Source organism: Canis aureus, chromosome 1 (genome assembly GCF_053574225.1).
Source record: "Canis aureus isolate CA01 chromosome 1, VMU_Caureus_v.1.0, whole genome shotgun sequence".
NCBI lineage: Eukaryota > Metazoa > Chordata > Mammalia > Carnivora > Canidae > Canis > Canis aureus.
In genome coordinates this window covers 49,869,798-49,893,975 of record NC_135611.1, presented here as the reverse complement: position 1 = coordinate 49,893,975, position 24,178 = coordinate 49,869,798, and the positions used below count along the sequence as shown (strand labels likewise).

Sequence of the window (24,178 nt, the reverse complement as noted above, 5' to 3'; positions counted from 1 at the left end):
CCCTCTAAACCTTCAAACCAAAGGTTTATCCAACTGATGTGTTGCTCTTTTTTGGGGGGGGAGTTTTATTTAGCCTGGCGAAATAAAGGTTATACATACAGGCTCTTGTAGGCTCATAAAATAAACATATATTTAAATCATAATTTTATACTGTGGTTACAAAAATAGTCATAAATGCTTATAATACAAATTGCTCATTATACACTTCTGGTAGCTTCACTATGATATTAGCACTGTGACAACGAATGCTGGTGAATTTCAACTAAACTATTTCTACCAGAACCTACCACTCAAACCTGTATTTATGGAGGACTTTCTGTTTACAAAACTTTTACCCACACATTTTCTCAATAAATGCCTCAATAACATTATGACATAGATACAATTACGTCTATTTTACAGAAGAGGAAACAGACATTCAGGGTGTTCCGGATTACAGGGGTGATAAGAGCACAGATTCCAGCCCTGGTGTTCTGATAGATTCCACTATTTTTTCCCCTTATAACCTCCCCCCTCACATGATAAGCAAGCATAAGGGCTGCTGTATTCACTGATAACTTACTCCTTTCTAACTATTCCACATGTTTCATGTCTAGCTCAGTGCTTGACACTTACAGGTGGAAAGTAATAAAGTCTCTATAGTTGAATGTGAATCTCTCCCTACTTCTTGCCCACACTTAGGTAATGATTTCCCTGATGCCTGTGACCAGGTCTCCTGCATCCTCTATAACTCAGTCTTGGGCACATAACAGGTTCACTCTGTATCTGTTGAATAAGTTAATGAATGTTTTTCTGTGAAACTAGAGATCCCACACCTATCGCCTTTTTTGTGACCTTTGGAGGTTATGCTACAAAAATGTGTTGCCCTCAGCCATCTGAGGAAACTGATCCTTGGAGTCCAGCTCATTTCTCCTCCCGGAGACTTTCTTTCAGAGGGCTTTCAAGCCACAACAGGAGCAAAGATGATGTGAGGATAGCAAGATTACTTGAGAAAAATCTTTCTTATCTATCTCTGATCTCTGGGCTCACTCCCATCAACCACTTTGCAAAGCTGGCTCCCTCCAGGGGATCTGAATAGCCACATCTTTCAGAGTAGGTGCTTACAGAGCTCTTTAAAGCATGTTTAGTGGTTTTAAAGGTACAAGTTCTCATCGGGGGGTCTATTTCCATGGAGCTGTCCTGAGTTCCAGGCAGGCACCCCTGAGAACTCCCAGACAAATCTGACTCTGAGCACTGAGATTTGAAGTTTGTTTGTATTGGCCTTTACAGACATTCCCTGAGATATGGCCAGCACAATAGGATTTCCCATGGTGTGCTGTGTACTAAGAAAACAGCCTAGAAAAAGAGCTTGAGGGAGCTTGTGGAACCTTCCTTTCTGCCTCTGCTCTGACATAAAGTGTGTCATTTTGAGATGAAAGGTAGCTCTGCTGAAATCACTTAAGGAGAAAAATATAGGTCATATGAAAAGTATAACCTTACTAGAATGTACTGGAATTGTGATGGCTGCTCATTATAAGGTGGTTGCATATGTTTCTTTCTCTGATCTGCCCCCCAGCATCTGGCATTTTAACAGCTATCTATCAGTGACTCTGTTCCATTCTCTGAAAATGAAAGAGTTAGATTTGTTATACCTAAAGTTCCACTCGTCCCTGAGGAATTCTAGGATTTTTATTCAAAATGCATCATAGAGTGTGGATATTTCCGAAGTTTGCTGTTAGTACAACCCCTCTCCAGCTCAGCATTTCATGGTGCTTCCTGGTGTCATTACATAGAATCTAAGTCAAGAGAATTTTAAGTTTCAAGTTACCTGTAGATTAAAGAAAACGTCATACAGAACCTATTGAAAACTATAGGAAATGATTTGAGTCATCTGATGGAAAGCATATAGACGTTGACATCTTTCTAATCAACCGGCAAAAATCAGTTTAAGGCCCAAAGTTCCCAGCTGCATTATCAATAATAACAAAAACAATGTGGGGAAAAAGCTGGTAAGAAATGCACAGGAAATATACAGATCTCAGTAATATAAAGATGTCTTTAGTTATTTATATAACCAAGTTGCACACATTTCTGAATGAGAAGATTAAAGTATTGTAAGAATATTCTTCTTGGAAAAAGCTGAAATGTTCTATTTAATCCCAAAGAAAATCTTAATGGCAGGTTCTTTTTGAACCTGAAAAAGCTAACATAAATGTATCTGAAAGATAGGTTGAAGGAATAAGAATAGTTGAAAGATAGGTCGTAGGAATAAGACAGGTCTTTTCTTCAGTAACCTTTTCTATAATTGAGAGTAGCTTTATAAATGTATAAATCAGGGAAAAAAACAACACAGCTGAAAGCCCATTAACAGATCTTAGTATATCTAAGGAGTGCATATTTTACAAAAATCGCATCACAAGTCAATGGAGGTAGTATTTTTAAACTAATGGTGCTGGGAAAATTTCTTGACATTTTGGAAAATGAAAAATTGTTTTCTTATCACACATCCCTAATAAAAGAACGTCAAAGCATAAAAGCAGTGTAAAGAAATAAAAGAAAAATATCTATTTAAATTTTAATCACCTGTGTAAGTTAAAAATCCTTAAAATAAAAATGCCAAAAATAAGCTGGGAAAAAGTCATTGGCATAAATCTGCAACTTCCTAAAATGTACTGGCTTTGCCTTGCTTTCCATTCCTGTAGAGAACAGACTTTCTGTGTCGGAATGGGCTGTCCTGCTCCCTTTTCTCCTTTCAAGATAGATCTCTGTACCCTCTACAGACATAGGAACACCTTCATGGAAATCCCACCATTTACATGTGAACTATTTACTTATCAAATATCTATGTAAAATATCTAGACATTTCCATGCTTGAGGATTTTATCACAGTAAGTATATTTTAAGAAGTTGTATTACTTTAGGCTTAGATTTCTAAAACTAGAAATGTGCTCTGATCCCTTTAGGAGAAGTCAGTTCATAAAATTCTCAAGGGAACAAAAATTGACATTTTAAAAAGTGAACTTAACCAAATTTCAAGTGGGTAGTTATTAGGAACAAAAGAAGCACTTCACTGAGCAGAAAAATAATTCCCTTCATGGGAAAAGAGGTTTTTGGATGCAAATCAGTGACTGGCAGATACATGAGGACAGGAAGTCTCTAATGGATTCAGTACCTGGCAGGTGTGATGCATCTCATAGACAAACCTTATGTTTAGCTCCAGTAAAAAAAAAAAAAAAACTAGGATCAATTTTGCTTTCAAAAATATCTATTAAATACATGTACAATGTAAAATCATAACTGCACACATACATGTTTGTTAGAAGGAAATAAAAAATGGTTTATTTACATCTTCTGCTTCTGACAAAGATAAAGTAACAGAGACCAGATTGCCTCCTAAAACAATCAAATGAAATAATCAAACAGGAGTTTTCAAGGCACTGGACATGAGACAATGAAGGAGAGTGATCCTGAGAGATGGGAATAGAAAAGGTGAGTCCTAGGATCACCCCTGCTCACTGCCATGAGAATTTCCAGGCCATGGTGCAGGAATGGGGAATCCAGGTGGTGGCCCAGTGGACTCCCTGAGTAAACACAGCTCTACTGACTAAACAGAGCTGAAAGTGTAAGAGACCAAGATGTCTTGAGTTTGCAGAATAAAGTGCCAGAGAGGAGGATCTGCAGGGAGAGAGAATTCCTGAGGTCTGTGGAGGGAACCTCTCAAGAATCCAACAAAGAATTGATAGCCTCATGCACATGAGGAACCTCTGAAGCGGGAAAAAGAACTGTCTGAGAGAGTTAGAAGGAAGAGTGCCAAGCACTCACACAGGGCCAGAAAAAGTGCCTGTCCCAATTGCAATACAGGATGCCTCATAATAAATGGTTATTGGATAGGGTATTCAAAGTAGTCTTTTATAAGTAGTGTGAAATAGCCTGAGCCTGAATGCTGTCAAACTTCCAACTAAATTCTTAAAAGCAAGACCCAAAAGAATCAATTTTTTTCTAAGTAATTTAGCTGCATCCCAAAACAAAGCTTAAAAGTGTTCATAGATATGCAAAGATACTCAGCGCCAAAGTAAAATTTACCAAGCAGGCAAAGAAACAGAAGATACCTATAATAAAGAGAAAACCCAACCAATCCAACTAAATGACTAAATGTCTAAGAACTAACTAAATGTTAGAATTAGCAGACAAGGATATAAAACAGTTATTATAGCTACATAACTGCATTCTAGATGTTGAAAAAGTTAAGGAGACCCAAATCCAGCTTCTAGAGATGAAAACTAAGAACTATTAAACAAAAAATATACTGGATGTGATTAATAGCTGATTAGACATTGCAAAAGAAAAAGATAAATGACTTTGAAAGCATAGCAATAGACACTATCTAAAATAAAATACAAAGAAAAAAGAACTTTAAAAAAGTTATAAAGTCAGTGAACTACAGACAATTTCAAATAGCCTAATATGCATAAATTTAGAGTTCATAAGGAAGAGTAGAGAGGGGGACAACAGAAAAAAATATTTCAAAGAGTCATAGATGAAATCTTCCTAATTTGGTGAAGAGTATAAATCTACAGATTCAAGATGCTTATCTAATCCTGAGAATGAGAAATATTTCAAGATCATACAAAGTCACTTCATATTCAAATTGCACAACCCACTGACAAAATCTGAAGAGCAGCCACAGAAAAGACATAATGGATACACAGAAGCAAAGATAAAGATGACAGCAGATTTCTTTTTGGAAACAATGTAAATAAGAAGATAGTAAACAATATCTTTAGAGTACTAAAAGAAAAAAACAAAAACAAAAACAACCCTTAAATCTAAAGTTCTACACCCAAAACCAAATTCTAAACAAGTTGAAAGAATAAAAAAAAAGAAAGAAAGAAAGAAAGAAAGAAAGAAAGAAAGAAAGAAAGAAAGAAAAAGAATTCCTCACCAGCAGATCCACATTATAGGAAATGTTCCTTCACGCTAAAGGAGAGTGAAACAAAATGAAAATAAGGATTCATACCAGTGTTTTCAAGTTCAGCCCTGGTCACATTTGGGGCTGGATAATTCTTTATCTAGTCATTGCTGAATGTCCCCAGTGGGCAAAATCACACCCAGTTGAGAATCACGTCACATTGAGAACCACTGATTTACACCAAAAAATGAGAGGCACCATAAATGCTATTACCTTGGTACATATATGTCAGATTTTTTCCTTATTATCTCTTTAAAAGATAGCTAAATTTTGGGGGGTGCCTGGCTGGGTCAGTCAGAAGAGCATGAGACTGAGTCTCAGTGTCGTGAGTTCAAACCCCAGGTTGGGCATAGAGATTACTTAAAATAAGAATTATTTTAAAAGATAGCTAACTTTTTAGGTGAAAATAATGTAAATTTTAAGTTTTCAGCTTTTAAAACAAAAAATCTTTTTAACCTTTTAACAGCAGCAACAACAAAAAGATTGTGGATTTTATGTTTGTGGAGTTTAAGTAAAAATGTATGTCAACAATACCATGAAAGCAGGAAAAGGAAAATAGAGTTCTACTACTATATATACTTGCTTAAATGGGAGTCACATAATATCTTTTAAAGTATTTATATCATAAACTCTAAAGCAACCACTATCTTAGCACATTTATTTATTTATTTATTTATTTATTTATTTAAGCAAAATAAAAAGTTTTAGCTAAGAAGCCAACGAAAGAGATTACATAGAATAATAATAAATAATCCAAAAGAAGAACGAACATAGAAAAAAAACAAAAGATGAGATAAATAGCAAGATAATAGATTAAATAAGCTATGTGAGTAATCACATTAAATGTAAATGATCTAAAGAGCTCAGTCAAGAGTTGTAAAAGGCACATATTGTCAGAGTACATAAATAAAGCAACATCCAACTAAATGCTGTTTACAAGAAATACACTTTATATACAAAGAAATAGTAGGTGAAAAGAAGAGGGATGGGGAAAGGATATGACTTGCTAACACTAGTCAAAAGAGAGCTAGAGTGGATACTAATATCAAACAAAGTAAATTTATATAGAGCAAATAATATTGCCAGAGATTAAAAGGTTGTTTCAATAAGATAAAGGATTAATTTATCAAGAGGATATAACGATCCTAAAAGTTTATATACCTGACAACAGAACTTTGAAAAGCATGAAGCAAAACCTGGTAGATGTAGAAGAAGAAATGGATGAATCTATAATCAGAGATTTAAATATCACTCTATCAATAATTTATTAAGCAAGGAGTCAAAAAGTAAAGAATATTTAAGACATGAGAACACTAACAATCAAGTTGACCTAATTGCCATTTATGGAACACTGTAGCCAACAACAGTAGAATACACATTCCCGTCAAGTGTATACAAAACAATTATTAAGGCTGTCATATTCTGGGCCATAAAATGTGTCTCAATAAATTTAACAGGATTCAAGTCACACAAAGTATGTTCTTGACCACAATGAAATTAAATTAGAAATCAATAACAGGTCACTGAAAAATCCTCAGATATTTGGAAATTCAAATAAGAGATTTCTAAATAATCTATAAATTAGTAAAGAAATTGGAAGGAAAATTTTAAAACCATTTTTGATCTTCATGAAAATGGAAACATCACAGAGCGAACTCTGTGGAATAACACAAAAGCTCTACTTAGAATTTTTTTTAGAGAGAAATTTATAACACTAAAAGCCTATATTTGAAAGGACTAAAGGTCTCAAGTCAATAACCTCAGATCTTATCCTCAGAAATTAGGAAAGGTAGAGCAGACTAAACCCGAAGTAAGCCAAAGAAAGAAATACTACAAATGAGAACAAAAACAATCAATGAAATAGAAAATAGTAAAAATAATAGAGATGTCCAATTTTGTCATCACTAACCACACATCTGTGTAACTTTTAATTTAAATGAGTTAAAATTAAGTAAAATTTAAAGTGCAGTACCTCAATTGCATTTGTCACATCTCAAAGCTCCATAGCTACCGGTGGCCACTTGCTAACATCCTGGACAGTCCACACACAGGACACTTTAGTCATTGCAAAAATTTCCGTAGGGCAGAGACCAGCTGCCTAATTCCGTATATTTTTAAGTGACCTCAGTGACATCTGATCAGGTGCTATCTAAGCCAAGACACATCATCACAATGGATATGCAGGGAGAATTCCAGAGTATCAAAGAGATTACCAGTTAGGGCCTCATTGTCCTCACCCATCAGAGCAGGTGAGGGTGCCCAGAAAATATGTCATTTTGCTAAAATGTTTACATTTTAAAAATCTTGGTTCACAATGAAGTTTTTATTGCAAAGTATTTTCATGTTTCTACACTACTAATACACACACACACACAAATACACACGTATCTATATCATGTACAAATGGAAAGGCTCTGATAGGACTGCAAACAACAGTACTGGCTCTTCATGAAATTGGTGATGTGACCCTGAATGGGCATAGAATAAAAGAGCTAAGTTACGATCTTAGGAACTGGAGCATCTGAACTAACCATATTTTCAGAAGCCTAGTAAGTGACTTTAACTTTTGGCCAGATTCCTAGGGGAAGCACACAGCTCCGTGAGCTAGCACAGTCAACACTCAAAAGCAGTGAGAAACCACAGTTCCAGACAATTGAAAGGAAGCACTGCCCCCGGCAACTGAGCTTCTTACCCCAGCTCATAAAAACTGTCAGAGCGTGAATGGAATCCAGGCCTTCAGACTCAATTAGTGATCTTTCTGCTCTCCCACACTGCCACACCGGAGATCATGCTCTGCATGAAAAGAGACCAGGAGATTGGCCTTGCCTACCTGGACTTGAATGCAACACAATTCTGGGAATTATGTTGAAGATGTAGTAATTCAGGGAAGGAGACTGGTGCTCTGTAGGGCCTCTAGATATGCTGGTCATGCAGCATTGACCTCATTTTGTTTCTGCCCCCAGACTTCAATTTGACTATGGATATTTCTGGGTTCTACACAAAGCCAGCACAGAATTCATCATCTGGTGCAATGAGGACATCTCACAATACGGAAACACAGTTCCTCTTACTGACGGGCAGAGTTGCAATGTAAGCAGGTAAGGGTGCTGAGCCCCAGATGGCGTCAGCAGCATTCCTGAGCTTCTCCCAGAGCTGCGGGCCATTTCAGCTAAGGGCAAGAAGCACCTGCTGTGGCCACTGGCACTGGTTGTCAGTGAGGATTTGCCCTGTCAGACAGATACCCAGCAGCGCTGAGGAAAAGTTGTGAATTTTGTCACTGGCACACTGACATAAACTGGAACGGAGCTAGAACATCACGGCTGGTCTTTTCCAGCCACAGGCCTCTGGAGTCGATGACAAAGGCTCTGCAGGGTCAGAATCTGAGCCAGGCCTGCCCAGTGACCCTGAGCAACCTATAAGCGAGTGAGCTTTTCACTAACCAGGGAGGGCTGGTTCACAGAGATACAATCTCTTTAAAGGATAAAGAAGAACATTCCGGAGGCTGCTTCCATTCCCCCTTTGCTGTCTCCTTTCCCTCCTTGTCAACATGATGACTAAGAGGCAAATGACAGGACCATAGGGTTTCAAAATGTGAATTTGGGGGTGTTTTATTTTTCCTAGGCATCTGAATGTACTGATTAGAAGAAAGACCTCAAGTAAAACTGGGTGTTTTCATGAAGCAAACTCTGACTTTGCATATATTACAACCAGTTATCAGATGAACAAAAGCTGTGTATGGATTTATTTACCATTTGGCAAGCACATGATCACCCCATCACCCAATCACAAGTACTGTGGAAAATCATCAGGTATACAGAAATCCTCTGAGACTGGCTCAAGGCATTTGTTTTTTCACAAGTAAAGGAGATGAAAAGAGATACTTTCTCACAAAGAAAATGTGAACTTGGAAGGAACATCCTGGTTACTTAGAAATCAACTCAATGAGTATCATTGAAATTTCACAAAAGTCCTGGTTCTTTTTTTTTTTTTTTTTTTTTTTTTTTTTTAAAGTCCTGGTTCTTAAGTGAATTGGAGACAACTCACATGGTACAAGCTTGCCAAGCCTGAGTCTTTCAGTAGAAGCGACGTTATTTGGAGGGTCTGGACCCAGGGCTCTGATACAAACAGGATAGCTTGGTTAACTAATATTAGACAGCAGCTCTTATTGCAATTTCTGCGGAAACAGCCTGAGGAGAGGCAGTGGAAGACCAGCGTAGCTCTCCCAGAGTCTGTTTCCAACTCCTGCAAAATCTGAGGCTCATTTCTTACCCTCTCTGGGCCGCCATTTCTCATCTCTAAAATAAAGAATTGGGATTCTAGGGACATCTGGAGACAGACAGCAATGTCTGGAACATGCTGTCATGACTTAACGTGGGGGTGCTGCTAAGAGCATCAAGTGGGTAAGAGACCAGGGATGCTGCTAGATTGAGAAACCCTGGTTTCAATCAGATTGGACTAGATTTTCAACAAAGTAATATCCAGCAAAACATCCTATGGGCCTAGAGATAGTTCAGTATATATCTTCCCAAATTATTTATTCTTCAATATAAATGATAGATTTCACATATTACGAAAAATTTGTGCATAATAAACACTTTTTCAAAGTTTAACAACAACAGAACAAAGCTTCTTAGTCATTGGGAACATCCTTCTAATAAATATTTACCATGACAGTTGGCAATGATTCAAAGTCTTCCAGGTTACGATCCATATATCCCAGCAATAAAATTAATCTTTTGGGAAGTTACCTTAATAGTTGTTGGGATGATGTTTGCCAAATAAGTGATTCATGAAATAGTATCTTTGGTGCCTAAAGAAACAGGAAGTTTATGAACATCTAGACTGTGGGATTGAGGGAGGCAAGACCTTCTGTCTGCGACTGTGGGTGTTAGGCCCACACACAGATGCTAAAATAAGATAAAGCCAAAAATATTTTCCCCATCAAATGTCCTACACATTCGTCTTTTCCAATAGAGGCTTTGTTTAGAAGAATATGCGTTTTCTTTGCTAAACCCCTTCTCCCAAAGCCTGAGTCAGATGCTGCCTCCCAGGTGTACCCCAGGATACTTGCAGCATTAGACTTCTTGTATTTATTATAAATGTTTCATTTGTCTGGCTGGCTTTCTGGACTCTACTTACCTTGAGGAAGAAGTCTTTGTCCTGTTATTTCTCATCCTTTGCACCTGGTGACAGTAGATATACAACAGCCACTTCATAAATATTAGTTGACATTGGTCAATATGGCAGACTTAATGGATCTCACTGATCCTTGCACAGAGAAATGCTGGACAGAATCACTGTTGGATAGAGAGCCAAGCTCAAAAGCAAAGAAAGAATATCCCTAGAGACCTGAATCACAGAAGGAATTTGAAATCAAAGAGGTGGCTCTTGAGTTTCAACATGAGTTGAGCCCATGGAGGGCCATAAACCCCTTGGCACTGGAATTTACTGCCTAAGGAAGAACTCAAGTCATGGACTTAAGCCCTGTATGTGATGAGCAGCTGAAACAGAGCTCCCAAAATAAAGCTAAAGATGGGATATAATTCACCCCCAGAAACACAAAAATAAAGGAAAAATATTTTTAAATTAGTAGGTTTTAAAGGTTTGAATATGTGAATACATATTGCAAAAATGCAAAATTACATTAAAATTAGAACAAGGAAATTGAAAAGGTACCAAACAGAAATTCAGCCATTAAAATAAAATTCCATATAAAAGTTAAACTGTAAGCTAAACATAGCAGAAGAGGAAACTACTCAGAGGAAAATATATCTGAGAACATAATAGACTTTAATATAGAGAAATAAGGAGATGGGAAAAATAGACAAAAAGCTTTTTCAAGCAAAGGAAAGAATGAAAAACTTCAATTTATTTATGAAAAGACTCCAGTTGGGGCACCTGGTGGCTCAGTTGGATAGGCATCTGCCTTCAACTAAGGTCGTGATCCCAGGGTCCTGGGATCGAGCCCAAAATTGGGCTCCCTGCTCAGTGCGGGTTCTGCTTCTCCCTCTCCCTCTGTGCTCTCTCTCACTTGCTCACTCTCTTAAGTAAATAAATAAAACTTTATTTTGAAAAAAGAAAAGAAAGACTCCAATTGAGAGATGGAACAGAAATAATGTTTGAAGGGGAAAAAAAAGAAGTAATATTTGAAGGGAAAAAAGGGAGAGAATTTTCTGGAATAAAGATCCCTCCCAGACTTCTTCCTTCACGTTGCTAGAGTTGTTTTTCTTCAGTGAAACAGGAAAATTCGATTGCTGATTGCATTATTACAATCTCAGTGATCTAAAGTCTAGGAGACACTAGAAGAAAGTTGCTTCCATGAAAATTCTCTCTGCTCTGAGATCTATATTTTTCCTGATGCTTTTTTTTGAGGAGATCTGAAGATCACACCCCCCAACATGATACCATATGTTCTTTTCTGTGACCACAACCCCATCACGTTGTTCTGTCTCCCCAACCAACGTTGGTTTAGTTTCTTTGCATACAGTAGCTAAGGCTTTTTCTAACAAATGACTAGTTTGGGAGAGACAGAATATGCATCAGTCCAGGAAGCCAAATTACAGCCTGTAGCAATCAAACAAAAATGGCCAGGACAGATGAGTAATTGACAGCTTTCCTAATGCCTCCAATTTAGGAGGAGCCAGGAAAAGCCAGCTATGCACCCCTAAGCAACAACATGGAAGCCCTCCTTCTAGGTAGCTGCCTCTAGCTTCCCCGCCCACGGCTTCCATCAGCACACACCTGAAGTCATTCCTTTCTTCCCCAAGAAGGCTTCCCACCCTTCCTGCCTTTGAGTCTCCGCCAAAAGGCAAGTGATGATGGCTGACTCCCTTGCTACAGCAAGTGCTGAATAAATAGCCTTTGCTTCTTCAAGGTGGGTGGCTTTTGTTCATTTTCACACTTGTTAATTTCAGCTTTTGGAACAAAGTAATTCTTTTCTCTAAAGAATGAATTATTTTACCCATTAATATGAAGAAAAGAGGTAAAATTAATTTTTTTTAAAAATCTCAATTCTATACTTCACATTGTGCTCCTCTCTTGCTTATTCTGGGTAAGTGAATTCAGCTTGCTGTTCACCTAATTTACTTTCAATCCTATGAAAACTAAGACGTTGGCATCTCTGTTCCTTCTATTCCTGAATCAAAGAAACCCAAACTCTGAGACCTGATCTTGAGGGAATCTCAAATATAAACAAAATACTTGGATCACTTGCTATCGTGTCTTGTTTCAACCAGATGGCCACAGATCTTTCGTAGCCTTCAGCTTGAATTTGTCTTTCTTAAAAAAAAAAAAAAAAAAAAAAAAAAAAAACAGAGTTTCTGGAGGAAGTAATTATATTGCTAATATGCTTGATAATTTTTTCTCTTAATCAGTGAAGATGATAAACCAAGGAAATGAAGAGGACATAAGTAGCTGTTGATCCAGGAACCGTACACCTTGCACAAACCAGCTTGGCTCTACCTTTTCTCTACCTTCAAGAGAAAGAGGGAAATATTTTTATATACTTATGGTATGCTGATAGGTCTAAAACATAATAAGCATTACGAGGCTCTTTATATGTATGTGACATAAAAGACTAGATCTACCACTAGCAAATCACTGAGTCCAAAAATTATGGCATTTATAGGATCCTTAGAGATTTGGTTCATTCCTTTCTATTTATGCATAAGGAAATTGAGACCCATTAACTGACAAGCCTAAAGTAACTGGGTGAGTTATAGCCCATCTGAGAGAAAGTACAGATTCTTTTCTAGTCCAGTACATGTTCCATTGTGCCATACAATGCTCACTGAGCTCCTTTTGGCACCAAAGCTGGGTACTGACTTTCATATCCCTAATTTGGAGATCAGTGAATCATTCCTATAACTTCAAAACCCAGTGGAATTTGATTCTATTGCCCAAGTCTTATAATGAATTATTCTGATACCTGATTTGAATTTTTTTCTCAAATTGGCCATTCAGATTGAGCTGCTCAATTGGTATTGACATGATAAATGAGTAGCTGAGTCATTTGAAATTTTCTAAGTGATAGGCGTCAAGGTAACATGGTTCCAAAAGTTTAAATAGGCGGTTACTTTCTCATAAAAAAAACCTAAAGGCACCATCGAAGGACCTGTAGGACAGCTCTATGCCATGAAGCCACCACGAACTTGTCCCCTTTGGACAAGGGGTTAGGCATCCCTCGCCTTCAACTTCATGGTCCACAGTGGAGGTGAGAGTATCAGAATGTTGCAGGGAGGGGAAACAAGAAAGGACAAAGAAAGGGGCAAAAGGCATTGCACCAGCTGTGTTTTTCCTTCTTCCTTTCTTTTTTTTGACAGATTTGTTTCATGTGTGAATTTTTATTTATTTATTACTGAAGTATGGCTGACACATAATGTTATATTAGTTTCAGGTATACAACATAGTGTTTCGACAAGCCTATACATTACGCCATGTTCATCATGATTGTAGTCACCATCTGTCACAAGCTGTCTTTTACAAAAGCATCTCAGAAGCTGATATTTCCTAGTTGATCTCATTGGCCAGATTTAATCATGGGGCAACATTTAGCTAAAAGAACAGTTGCAAGCGTGGTCTGCATTCTGGATGGCCATGTTCCCAACTAAAAGTGAACAGCTCTATTACTACCCAGGAAGAAAAACATGGTAATGAAGGATGACCTGTAGCCTCAGCCTCATCGCCATAGCTTCAGCATCCTGGGAAATGTCTGTTTACACTTCTGCTTTTACCTTCATAAATATGTTTCTATAAAGACCTTCACCTCAAAATCTTTCTAAGTTGCATATATTTGGCCATTTCAGATTCTTTTTTAATACCAAAAGGTATCTAAAAGCAAGATCAATGTGCTATTGTGGAGAGAACACTAGCTGGAAATTAGAAGTCTCACATTTAGTACAGGCTCTTCAACTGGTTGCCTTGTGTTCAAGCTCTCTGGATTTCTAGTTTTTATTCCAGTTAATCAATAAACACTTACTGAACACTTACTGTATAGGGTTAGGTATGTGACCTCACATAAAGATAGTGTATTTTGCAAAAGCCTCTCTCAATAATTTTGCAATAAAGTCATCACAATAGATCTATAAATTTGTAGAATTTTTTTATAATGGAGAATTCAGTGAATTCAAGATTGCAAAATTAGCAAGAATACCAAACAGCAGAGTGAAAAATAGAAGTTTTGAAAATGTTGTGAATAAACTTTGGGAAATGCTGGAGAATAAAAGTTGGAATAAACCTTTTTAGTTTTCAAAATCTACCTTTATGAAATAGTTAGATGAATGGCTTCCCTGAACCATCTTCATTTACTCATAAATGAAAATGAGTATGACTCTTTCTCACTGTTGATACTAAATTATGTAAGTTCTTCAAAAAAAAAGTCAACTGAGCCTATGGTTTTTATTTTTCTTACTCTCAAGTCTTTTGTGGTTTCAGTCAACACTTTCTGATAAGATATGCTGCCTCCCCCAAACATTATTGTGCCTTTTTAATCACAACTTCATTCTATGGGATTAGATACTTTGACAAGTATGGATTATACATATCAAGATGGTCCACACTCCACACTACACTGGAAATTCTTCTCTTAAAATGAAATTCAAATTTATCATCAGGACTGGTTTGGGCACAAATGAAGAAGGAGAGCTTTCTGAGCTCTGCGGTCTGGGTGGGGACCTGCATGGTACATTGGAGGGCATGGCTCAGGAAGTCTTCTGATGTATTTGTCATCTATGTTGGTCTAGAGCCACTGGGCACCCCTAGCCTCTCTTTAGCCAGAGAGATGACTAAGTGTAGGAGTGGGGCAGGCCAAGGAGGGAAGAGTTTGGGCTCCATGACTAGAAACAGAGACATTATAGCTGTGAGGGTAGGGAAGATTTCTGAAAAGCCAGTCAGAAAAGACTGCCCTCCTGTACATGAAGTAGACCAAGAATAACCGCCATATGGATTCCGTATCTCCCCTTTTGGTAGCTGTATGAATTTGCTAGGGTTGATGTAACAAAGTACCACCAATTGGGTGGCTTAAACCAACAGAAACCTAAAGATGAGAAAGTCTGAAATCAAGGTGCCAGCACGCCCATGCTTTCTCTGAAAGCTGTAAGTGAAAATTCTTCCTCCCCTCTTCTAGCTCCTGAAAATCCTTGGCTGGCCGTGGTAGCATCCAGTCTCTGCCTCTGTCTCCACATGGATTTCTCCCTGTGTCTCTTCTTCTTCTGAGGACATCAGTCATATTGGATCAAGGGCCCACAGTAGTCCAGGATGAACTCACCTTAACTAATTATATTGTTCTCTCTAACCAGATTTCCTTGACCTCAGGCACCAGAGTCAAAGCTTATGGCTTTGTTGTAAATTAAAAGATCTACTTCAGAAGAATTTTTTTTTTATCAGCTTGGGATTAATTGACATTAACATTACATATGCCCTGTGACCCTCACATGCACCTCTGTGTCCAAATTCCCACATCATAAGCAAATGACAGGTTCCAAACACTGTTATCCTCAGTGCTCTGGATAAATGGTTTTAAGCAACAATAACTTGGTCAAGGAGGAAACTTGTCACTGATCCAAAGTTTAAAAAAATAAAAGCTGAGAATTATGGAAATGAAAATCTTAAAGACTCTTCTCATTCTCCAGTAGTACTCCATGTAACTTGTAAAAGGTGTTTCTTTTATCACAACTGGATTCACTATCTTTTTGAAGAAAGCGGTCCAACCAAATTCACTCTTTCCAGGATTTTAGAAAGGCTAAACACCCATGAAATTTTTAATTGTATTTGGATATTAGGCAGGTGTTTGCTTTGGCAAACAAAACTGTGTGAGAATACTGAGCTGCTACATCAAAGAGCTCTGAATACTGAAGGCCCAAACATGAAGTTGCATGTTCAACCTGACTTGGAAGCCTAAGGCCAAACCAATACTCTGCATTTAATTTTCCATAAGAAATAAAACAATCTTTAAAGACATGTGTTGTCCAAGAGGAAGGAAACTGAGTACTTAACTGTCTGGGTGTTTCAAAAAATGATTTTCCCTATGACTCTTCAAATTAGCTTGTGAAGTCTGCTGGGTATCCCTGGAGATTCAGTGTCACAGTGTCAAACATGTGTCTTGTATTATAAAGTACAGGGTCCAGGCCTTTGTGATGCTGACAGCCACTAGTCTGGGTGTAGAGACTGAGCATGCAAGGGGAACGAGAAGGTGCCAGCAGAGGAAGGGAACCCTCCTGGCAAAGGCTTCCTAATCTCATGCTCATTGATTCTGACTTTGTACTTAAAAGAAATAAGCACAGGGCCATCATTTTGTAGGGAAGAGAACCAATAAAGGTAAACAAAATAAAAGATATCATTGATGAAGGAAGCCCAAAGAGAGTTCCCACCAGCCCTCCTGTAGCCAGCCTCAGCAGGAAGGTAACTACAGTGGGCTTATTGAGGAGTGACCTCCTTTGCTGGTGTCAGCCCCATCCTCGCTTGGAAAATAACCGCCCAGCTGTGTAGCACACTAGGTTACTCCCACCTGAGTAGTGTGCAGGGTCCTGGATGCAGCACCTTAAGGGAAGAAAGAAGCTATAGTGCACTCCAGGGCTGTCCCTGGTGGTGGGGAGAATTGAACGCCTGCTCTGTGGGAATGGAGTGATCTACTCCAGAAGAGAGAAGAGGCCAAGGTCAAAGAAAGTCATCTTCATCTTTTTTTTTAAAGATCTAATTTATTTATTTGAAAGAGAAAAGGGGAGAGAATTTATTTGAAAGGAGGAGAGGAGCAGAAGCAGAGTCCCCACTGAGCAGTGAGTTGGACATGGGGCTCAACCCTAGGACCCTGAGATCATGACCTGAGCCGAAGGCAGATGCTTAACCAACTGAGACACTCAGGTACCCCAGATAGTCATCTTCGAATCTCTGAAGTTCTGTATAGGAAAGTTTTAACTTAACCTTCCTGACCCCCGACGGGAGAATAATGTCTAAACGTGGAGAAGATTCCGGAAGACAAATTCTGATACAATACGAGGAAGATCTTTCTGGCAATCTATAATTCCCAATGATGGACCGGGCTCACTTGACATAGGAAGCATTTGTGTGTAACTACTTGGAACAGATGTCTGTGAGGAATTGAGGCGCAGTGCTATTCTGATGTCCTCTAAGGTCCTTTTCTACCTGGATGTTCTGAGTCAGGGTAGATCTTTTGCCCCTATGCTTAGCCACAGGGCCTCATGCTTAACCAGCTGGCAGTGATGCGGATGGGCAACAGGGAATTGCAAAAGACACAAGCAAGTGCAGGCCGAGGTGGAGCACAAGGAGGAGAGAGACGAGAGAAGGGAAGGAGTGAGGAACGACTCATGAGTGACTAGACTAGTGTGAGCCACTATGCTGGGTAGTCCTGTGTGTTCCTGTTCGTTAGCTCTCTGACTAGGGTCCAGCCACTAGTTTATAAGTGAGGAGGCTGCTCAGATGACACAGATGCTCTGGGGCAAGGCTGGACCACAGTCCAGGCTATGTGGACTGGGCCCTCCTGGCCCCACCTGGCCTTCTGCCATCATCCTTGTGAGCCACAGAGAGCATACGACATGTGTCACTATGAGACAATCTGCCTTTAGTCATCTTTGTCTCGGGTAGACTTCAACTTACCCAAGGGGCAGCGCTGACCCAAGGCCACATCTTGCTTTATCACTGGATCAGACATCTAGTGTTAAAGCCATCCTGCATGGCATGGGACCAAAGACCCCTCTCTCCCTTGCTGATAGGTCACCTACTTCTGTCCTATTGTCCTCCAAGAAACTGATGCCCAGTTTGTTGCTGGGTAGGAATCTAACTGCCCACTTGAACCAGTTCCTGTCCTCCAGTGGGGAGAGCTGAGAAAGTTAGTCTAGACACAACCAGCCTTCCTCCGTGCCTCCAGAAGATAGCAGCCTGGGGACAATATTTATTTACATTGCAAAGGAACTTGATAAAAGATTGAGAAATACTTCCGATATTAATTACAATAATCATGAGATTATGTGGATTAAATGCTCATTCCCCAGAGGATCAGATTAGCCCCTTATCATACTTGTATGTAAGCACCACCCCTCCCCCCACAAACAGAAGTGATAGGTGTGTAAGAGACCAGATTCAAATTTAAATTCTGAGTTAGCTCTATCCTACATCCCCCACCCCCCTCTGTGGTTTCTCTCTTCTAGTTGTTCAACTGCCTTTGGCTTTGCTGTGGAGTCCAGTCTGTCACCTGCCAAGGATGGATGTTATGGCAGCCATGCTGTGGGCTTTGTCCTGGTGCTAGCAGTCCAAGGAAAATTGTTGACGATGGGCAAACCAATTGCCGTTAGGGATCTGAGTTCTTACCTTCTCCTTATCTGATCGTTCACTGTAAGTAATTCATAGTGAATTTCAATATCGTATCTCCTTGGCCCTGTGGAGGTTAACGTATGTCCTGATCAGAATGAGGGAAGGCTTGTTCTGATCTTCCTAAGGTGGCACACAGAAGGCTTCACTTTTGGTAACTGGTAGAGATGACTGGGTGCACAGACCACTATGCCCCCTGCTCCATAAAAGCTGGGGATTAAGGTCTGGATGGGGCAGAGAATGGCTGGGTACCACCTGGATTGTCTGTCTGCCCAATGCTCCCTGTCAGGAAGTTACCCTGAATAAAACTCTGTGAATGGTTAAAAAAAAAGAAGAAGAAGAAAGAAAGAAAGAAAGAAAGAAAGAAAGAAAGAAAGAAACTGGTGCCCCTTGCTCACAGCATGAAGATCTGGTGTCTTGAAATGGATCATGTCAATAAGTCAAATCTAGGGTGCAGGTGTTTGTAAAATGTCCTAGTAAGAGGCAATCAGGACCACATCCTGGGATTGGAGTCAAGTTTCATGAACTTGGTCACCTTTTAAGAGCTTATTTTATAAGCATCTCTGGTGAATGATGGGAGAGAGAGGAAATGAGCACCACAGCCTCAGAGTCTGACTCATCCTTACCTGGCTGTCTGACACTGAGGAAGTTCCTATACTGCTCTGATCCTTAGTGTCCTGGTCTGTGAAAAGGGAATATTCATATCCACCACACGAGGATGTTCTTCAGATTAAAGGAGAGCAGTCAGGGGAACATGGCACCTCAAAGACAGCCTGGAGCAGAACACATGCTCCGGAGATGGAGCTCCCCTCGTCCCCCTCCTCCATGCCATGCTCTCGGCCACAGGCAGTGACACTCTGTAAGTCCACCTCTGCTTTCAGTGCCTGGGGTCAGAGAAGAGGCTAGAGGTGGAGGTTGTGATGCTAAGACCAAAGCTACAGCCGCACACGCTTGACTCCTAGGAGAAACGACAGACCACCTCAATCTCTTCACATCAGTCACAGCAATGGTACAGATCTCTATCACATGATGGGTGTCACCTCTAAGAGGAAGGAGTTCTGGTTCTGGTCATCCTGGAGGGGAGAACTAGGTCCAGTAGGTCGAGGTTGTACAGGGACAGACACCAGTGTTATATAAGATAGAACTTCCCATTTATTAGAAATATTGGACAGTGAAGCTGCAAGCCTCCAACGTTGAGTGGCTGTGTGTTGAGGATCTTATTGAGGGAACCATACATTTGACAGAGGCTGGTCTAGGCAACAGCTGGCCCCTGCCAATTCTTCCCAGCTAGTGAATAATGCCCACGGTGCTCAGCACCCTTGTTAGGATGACTAACTCCCACTGCAGGATTGCAGACAGCAACTTTTAAGGCAATGCTGTGTTGCATGGCGTTCTGACATTGTTTTAAGACTATTTGAAGAGACAAACATGATTTGAAGTTGACAAGAGACTGGCCAAAACACTTAAAGGGGGGATGAGATGCCCACAGGGGTTATAAAAGAGCTTGAACATATTCCTGGGAATCTAGAGAGAGCAGGCTTTAGTTGAGGATCTTGATGCCCATGCCCATTGGTATTTCTGGCTTGCCAGCTTCTCCAGCACCCAGTTTGTTTTATGTGAAGCAGAAAGAAAACCCAGGGAGGAAACCCTCCACCATGCCTTTGGGTGCAGAGGTCCCTAGCAGTTTGCCTTCTTTCCACTGCTCAGTCTCTTACACTTGTTTCATAAGTGGTATCCAGAGATTTTCATTGTTCTCAGGGGGAAGAATAAAGTACACATACTCTATTTTTCCTGGAAGCAAAAGTTAAAAGTATATTTTCTTGTTTGACATTGCCTTATCTTTTTGCTGGTTGGAACTATTCATTTATCTTCCTTTTATTTTATCGATGATTTTTTTTTTATTTGAAAACTATATCTATATCTGGGGAGCTCCTCGTGCATAGACTGGAATGCATCTCAGATGCATGGCCACACTGGGCCGCAGCCTCATCTCTCACAAATGCTCCTCGGCACCCATGATGGCCACAGAATGAGCCACGGCTTCCCAGGAGTTGGTGTTCACAGAAGATAAGATCCCTGTTCACTGCAGCCTACTCCTGGCCAAGAAATTTTATCCGTTTCTTGTTGGGTTTTTTTGTTTCCTATTGAATAGTCAGTGGGTATAATTGGAGATGAGCTTTGTCATTATACCTTTTGTGCCAGAAATACTACCCCTGAACTCTTGGTTTTACAGAGTCTGAACCCACTCACTTAGCCAGGGGCAAACTAGGGCTAGCAGTGGTGGAGATCCTCCCAGCCTGATGCCACCAAGCAGAGCACACCTGTGAGCCAACAAAGGTGCAGCAGAGGTTGATGGGGGCCCAACAGGCACCTGCTTCTTGCTTTTTCAAGAAAATGAGAGGCTCAAAGCTGCAGCAGGAAGAGTATCCTCGGGCTATCATACCCACCAATTGTTCAACAGAAGACAAGGAAGAAAGAAACCTAGGTTTAATTTTTGGTATTTTACTTATATACTCATGAGAGACACACAGAGAGAGGCAGAGACATAGGCAGAGAGAGAAGCAGGCTCCCCGCTGGGAGCCTGATGTGACTCCATCCCAGGACCCCAGGATCATGACCTGAGCCAAAGGCAGATGCTCAACTGCTGAGCCACCCAGGTGCTCCAGATTTCTGGTATTTTAGAATGCAGATATATCAACAGGCCACCGTCTCCATGTGGCTGCTTCCCGCTGTAGCAAGGATCCTTTCACACACCAGGAAAGACAGACTGTTTGTCTTGTGTTTGGATGCATCCAACCCCATTATAAAGAGGCATCCCTGACCATGGGCAAAAATTCTAGGTCCAAAGAAGAACAAAGATGCTCCAGCCTGCATTTGCACTTGACCTGCACGTGTGGTGAACATTTTATTCTTTCCTCCCAAATGGATCAAGGGAAAGACACTTCAGGGTTGAAAAGCAAGAATGCCACATCAGCATTCTTTAAAAAGCAGAATTATAAAATCCGGGAACAAACCAAAACAAGCAGCCACAGCATGGATCCCCAGTGCACTGCTGTTTGTAGAATGAGGCCAGCTGTAGAAATTTGCAAACGGCTTTGAACCCAGACAAGACCTCTGACCCAAGACCATGATTCACATTACACTAGGTCAGCAAAGCCAAATGCGTGTGCATTCTCTGTAGCACCTTAGAGGAAAGTCTGGCTGCGTGGGTGAGATAGGAATATATTAATTTCCTGGACACTTAGTTTACTAGGGAAAGATTAACAGGTCTGTGATAGGTGAAAGCTCTCTGATTTCTCCCCGACTGATACAGAGGAGGGATTGTTTGTGGTGCTGGAATGAGGTAGCACAAACCTGCGGAGTGTGACCTTACAAGGAACACAGCATCTCGCCCTGTTACTCGTTGGGGGCGTTTGGGGAGAGCAGCAGGACCCACATCCACCCGAGGGCGCACGGCTGGAAATCAGCCTGAGCCAGGAAAGGTCTGGATCAAAGGCTGGTCACTTTCTGAAATAAACTCCCTCCCACCGTTAGACTCTTGCTCAAGAGCTGTGCTGAGCTGGCCAGGGCCTCGCACCAGCGCAGGGAAAAGCATCGGGACCTCTCCTGCCTCCGGAGATAATGCCAACTGTGGATGACATTCTGGAGCACATAGGGGAATTTAACTTTTTCCAGAAGCAGACGTTTTTCCTCTTAGCGCTCATGTCTGTAGCGTTCACCCCCGTCTACGTGGGCATCGTCTTCCTGGCCTTCACCCCGGATCACCGCTGCCTGAGCCCCGGGGCGGCCGAGCTGGGCCGGCGATGCGGCTGGAGCGCGGCGGAGGAGCTCAACTACACGGTGCCGGGCCCGGGGCCCGCGGGCGACGCCTTCCCCCGCCAGTGCCGCAGCTACGCGGTGGACTGGAACCAGAGCGCCCTGGGCTGCGTGGACCCGCTGGCCGGCCTGGCCACCAACAGGAGCCACCTGCCGCTCGGGCCCTGTCTGCACGGCTGGGCCTACGACACGCCCGGCTCCTCCATCGTGACCGAGGTGAGTGAGCGCAGGACCTAGAGCAGGAAAAAGCCAGCAGAGTAGCTCCTAAGGAAGAAGCCAGGTAAGGCTGCGCTCTTAACACTGTCTGGACGTGCTCCTTGGACTCAAGGTATCTTATAAAATCCTAGTTTCCAACCAAGACATGCAACCTCGTATTTGGAGTAGGAGCGAAGTAGTTAAGACTTCATCAAATTCTGACAATAAGGATTCCAGTTCATGCAAGTTTCAGGGGTAAGAAACAAACCAAGCGTAGCAGAATTTCCAGAAAAGGGGAAATGTTCAAGCTTGCTCTTTTCTTTTTTTTCTTTTTTTTTCTGGAAGCCCTCCATTCTGCCAGCATAACAGATAGATACCTGAAAGCTCATGGAACTTACCTGAATGGTGCCTTCCTGTGATGGGATACATTTTTTTCTCTTGATGGCTATTTTTTCTCTCTATGATTTGCTCAAAATGATTGCATATAATTACCTGGGGTTGGAGCTTTGACTAAGGCACTATTATTCCTTTATTAAAAACTCCAGTTGATGTTAGCATCTAATTATGAAGCCTCATTTTAATAAATATAGAGAAAACAGCAAAAAAAAGTGGAGACCTGCTTTTATTGGAGACAAAGAGAAATAGGAGAATGGAATTATTCTAAAAATACAGAGAAAGCTAGCTGCCTGGCTTAATTTAAATGGACCGCTTAGATAACGTGAGGATGTTCTGTACGAACAGATATTTAGGTAGAGGAGCTTTTCTCAAATGGTCTAGTAGTTATTTGAAGTCACAGATACAGGTCACAACGCCATACAATTTTAAGAGGCTTTACAGCGTGGCTTGATCTCACCCTTTCATACAGAGAAGAGGACACTGGGGCCCAGAACAGAGAAAGATTTTGCCCAAGGCCACAGAGGGAGAGAGTTAGCAGTTCGTTCTAGAAATTGGATCTCCCTACTTCCAGGCCAGCACCTGTTTTTCCTTCAACATTGCCTCTTGTTCCAAATGTGAGCAAATGTAAGAGCCTGTAGAGATGCTCCTGATTCCTCTACTAGTAAAGAGACAGCAAAGGGAAGCCGACCAGCCCAGCTTCCTCAGGGCAGCATTTGTATCCTATTTACACACCCATTTGCTTCTGTGTATCAAAGTTAGAGAGGGAGAGTGGGGTGTAAATGGAGTACTTACCTGCTTTCAACTGATTTAGCCAACAACAGAATTTGGCCTAATGACACACTTCCAGAGGGAATGCCAAGTAGATCGTGGGACAAATTTTTCAGTTGTATAAAGAAAATTCACATAAGCCAGAGAACAGTTCGTTTATTGCCCTGTCGTTCAGCCACATTGGTTCAACGAGAGGAGTATTCAATGAGTTCCCGGGCTGAGCTGTGTCTAAGAGGATTTTGTTTTCTTTCCCGACCCCGGGAAACTTCTCGCCCCTCTGCAGTTTAATCTAGTGTGTGCCAATTCCTGGATGCTGGACCTGTTTCAGTCGGCTGTGAACGTAGGATTTTTTATCGGTTCTGTGGGTATCGGCTACCTAGCAGACAGGTAGGTGCCGCACTAATGTGATGGGATTTGAGTATTCCTGAAGGTCTGGAAAGCACTTGGATTCTCCTGCCCCTGCCTGAGTAGCATCCTTTCCCCAAACACCCAGACCACAATTTCCTGGCCTCATGTCATTGTCTTGACAATTTGAGATTTCTTCTGTGGCTTAGATCAGCATGAGCAATGTGAATATATTCTAATTCCTTGGAGAATAGAGGGATATTTCTACATTAAGCAGCAGTTTTTTCCTTGTGGGCTATCCGGAAGCCGGGGGTCAGAAAGAAGAGTAATAGATGACTTGATGTGTGATTCCTGATTCATGGGCCTCATCACCATCTCCCCATTCCTGAG

General features: G+C 40.9%; 1 protein-coding gene across 1 annotated transcript in view; it reads left to right on the top strand.

Annotated features, from left to right (window-relative positions):
- The first annotated feature begins 21,479 nt into the window (after window positions 1-21,479).
- SLC22A2 (solute carrier family 22 member 2) overlaps window positions 21,480-24,178 on the top strand; it is a 30,078-nt gene continuing 27,379 nt past the window's right edge. Inside the window, exons 1-2 of the mRNA XM_077899167.1 lie at window positions 21,480-22,300; window positions 23,727-23,830. Of these exons, the coding sequence (XP_077755293.1) occupies window positions 21,890-22,300; window positions 23,727-23,830 (515 nt within the window). The 5' untranslated portion in view covers window positions 21,480-21,889. The remainder of the gene's footprint in view (window positions 22,301-23,726; window positions 23,831-24,178) is intronic.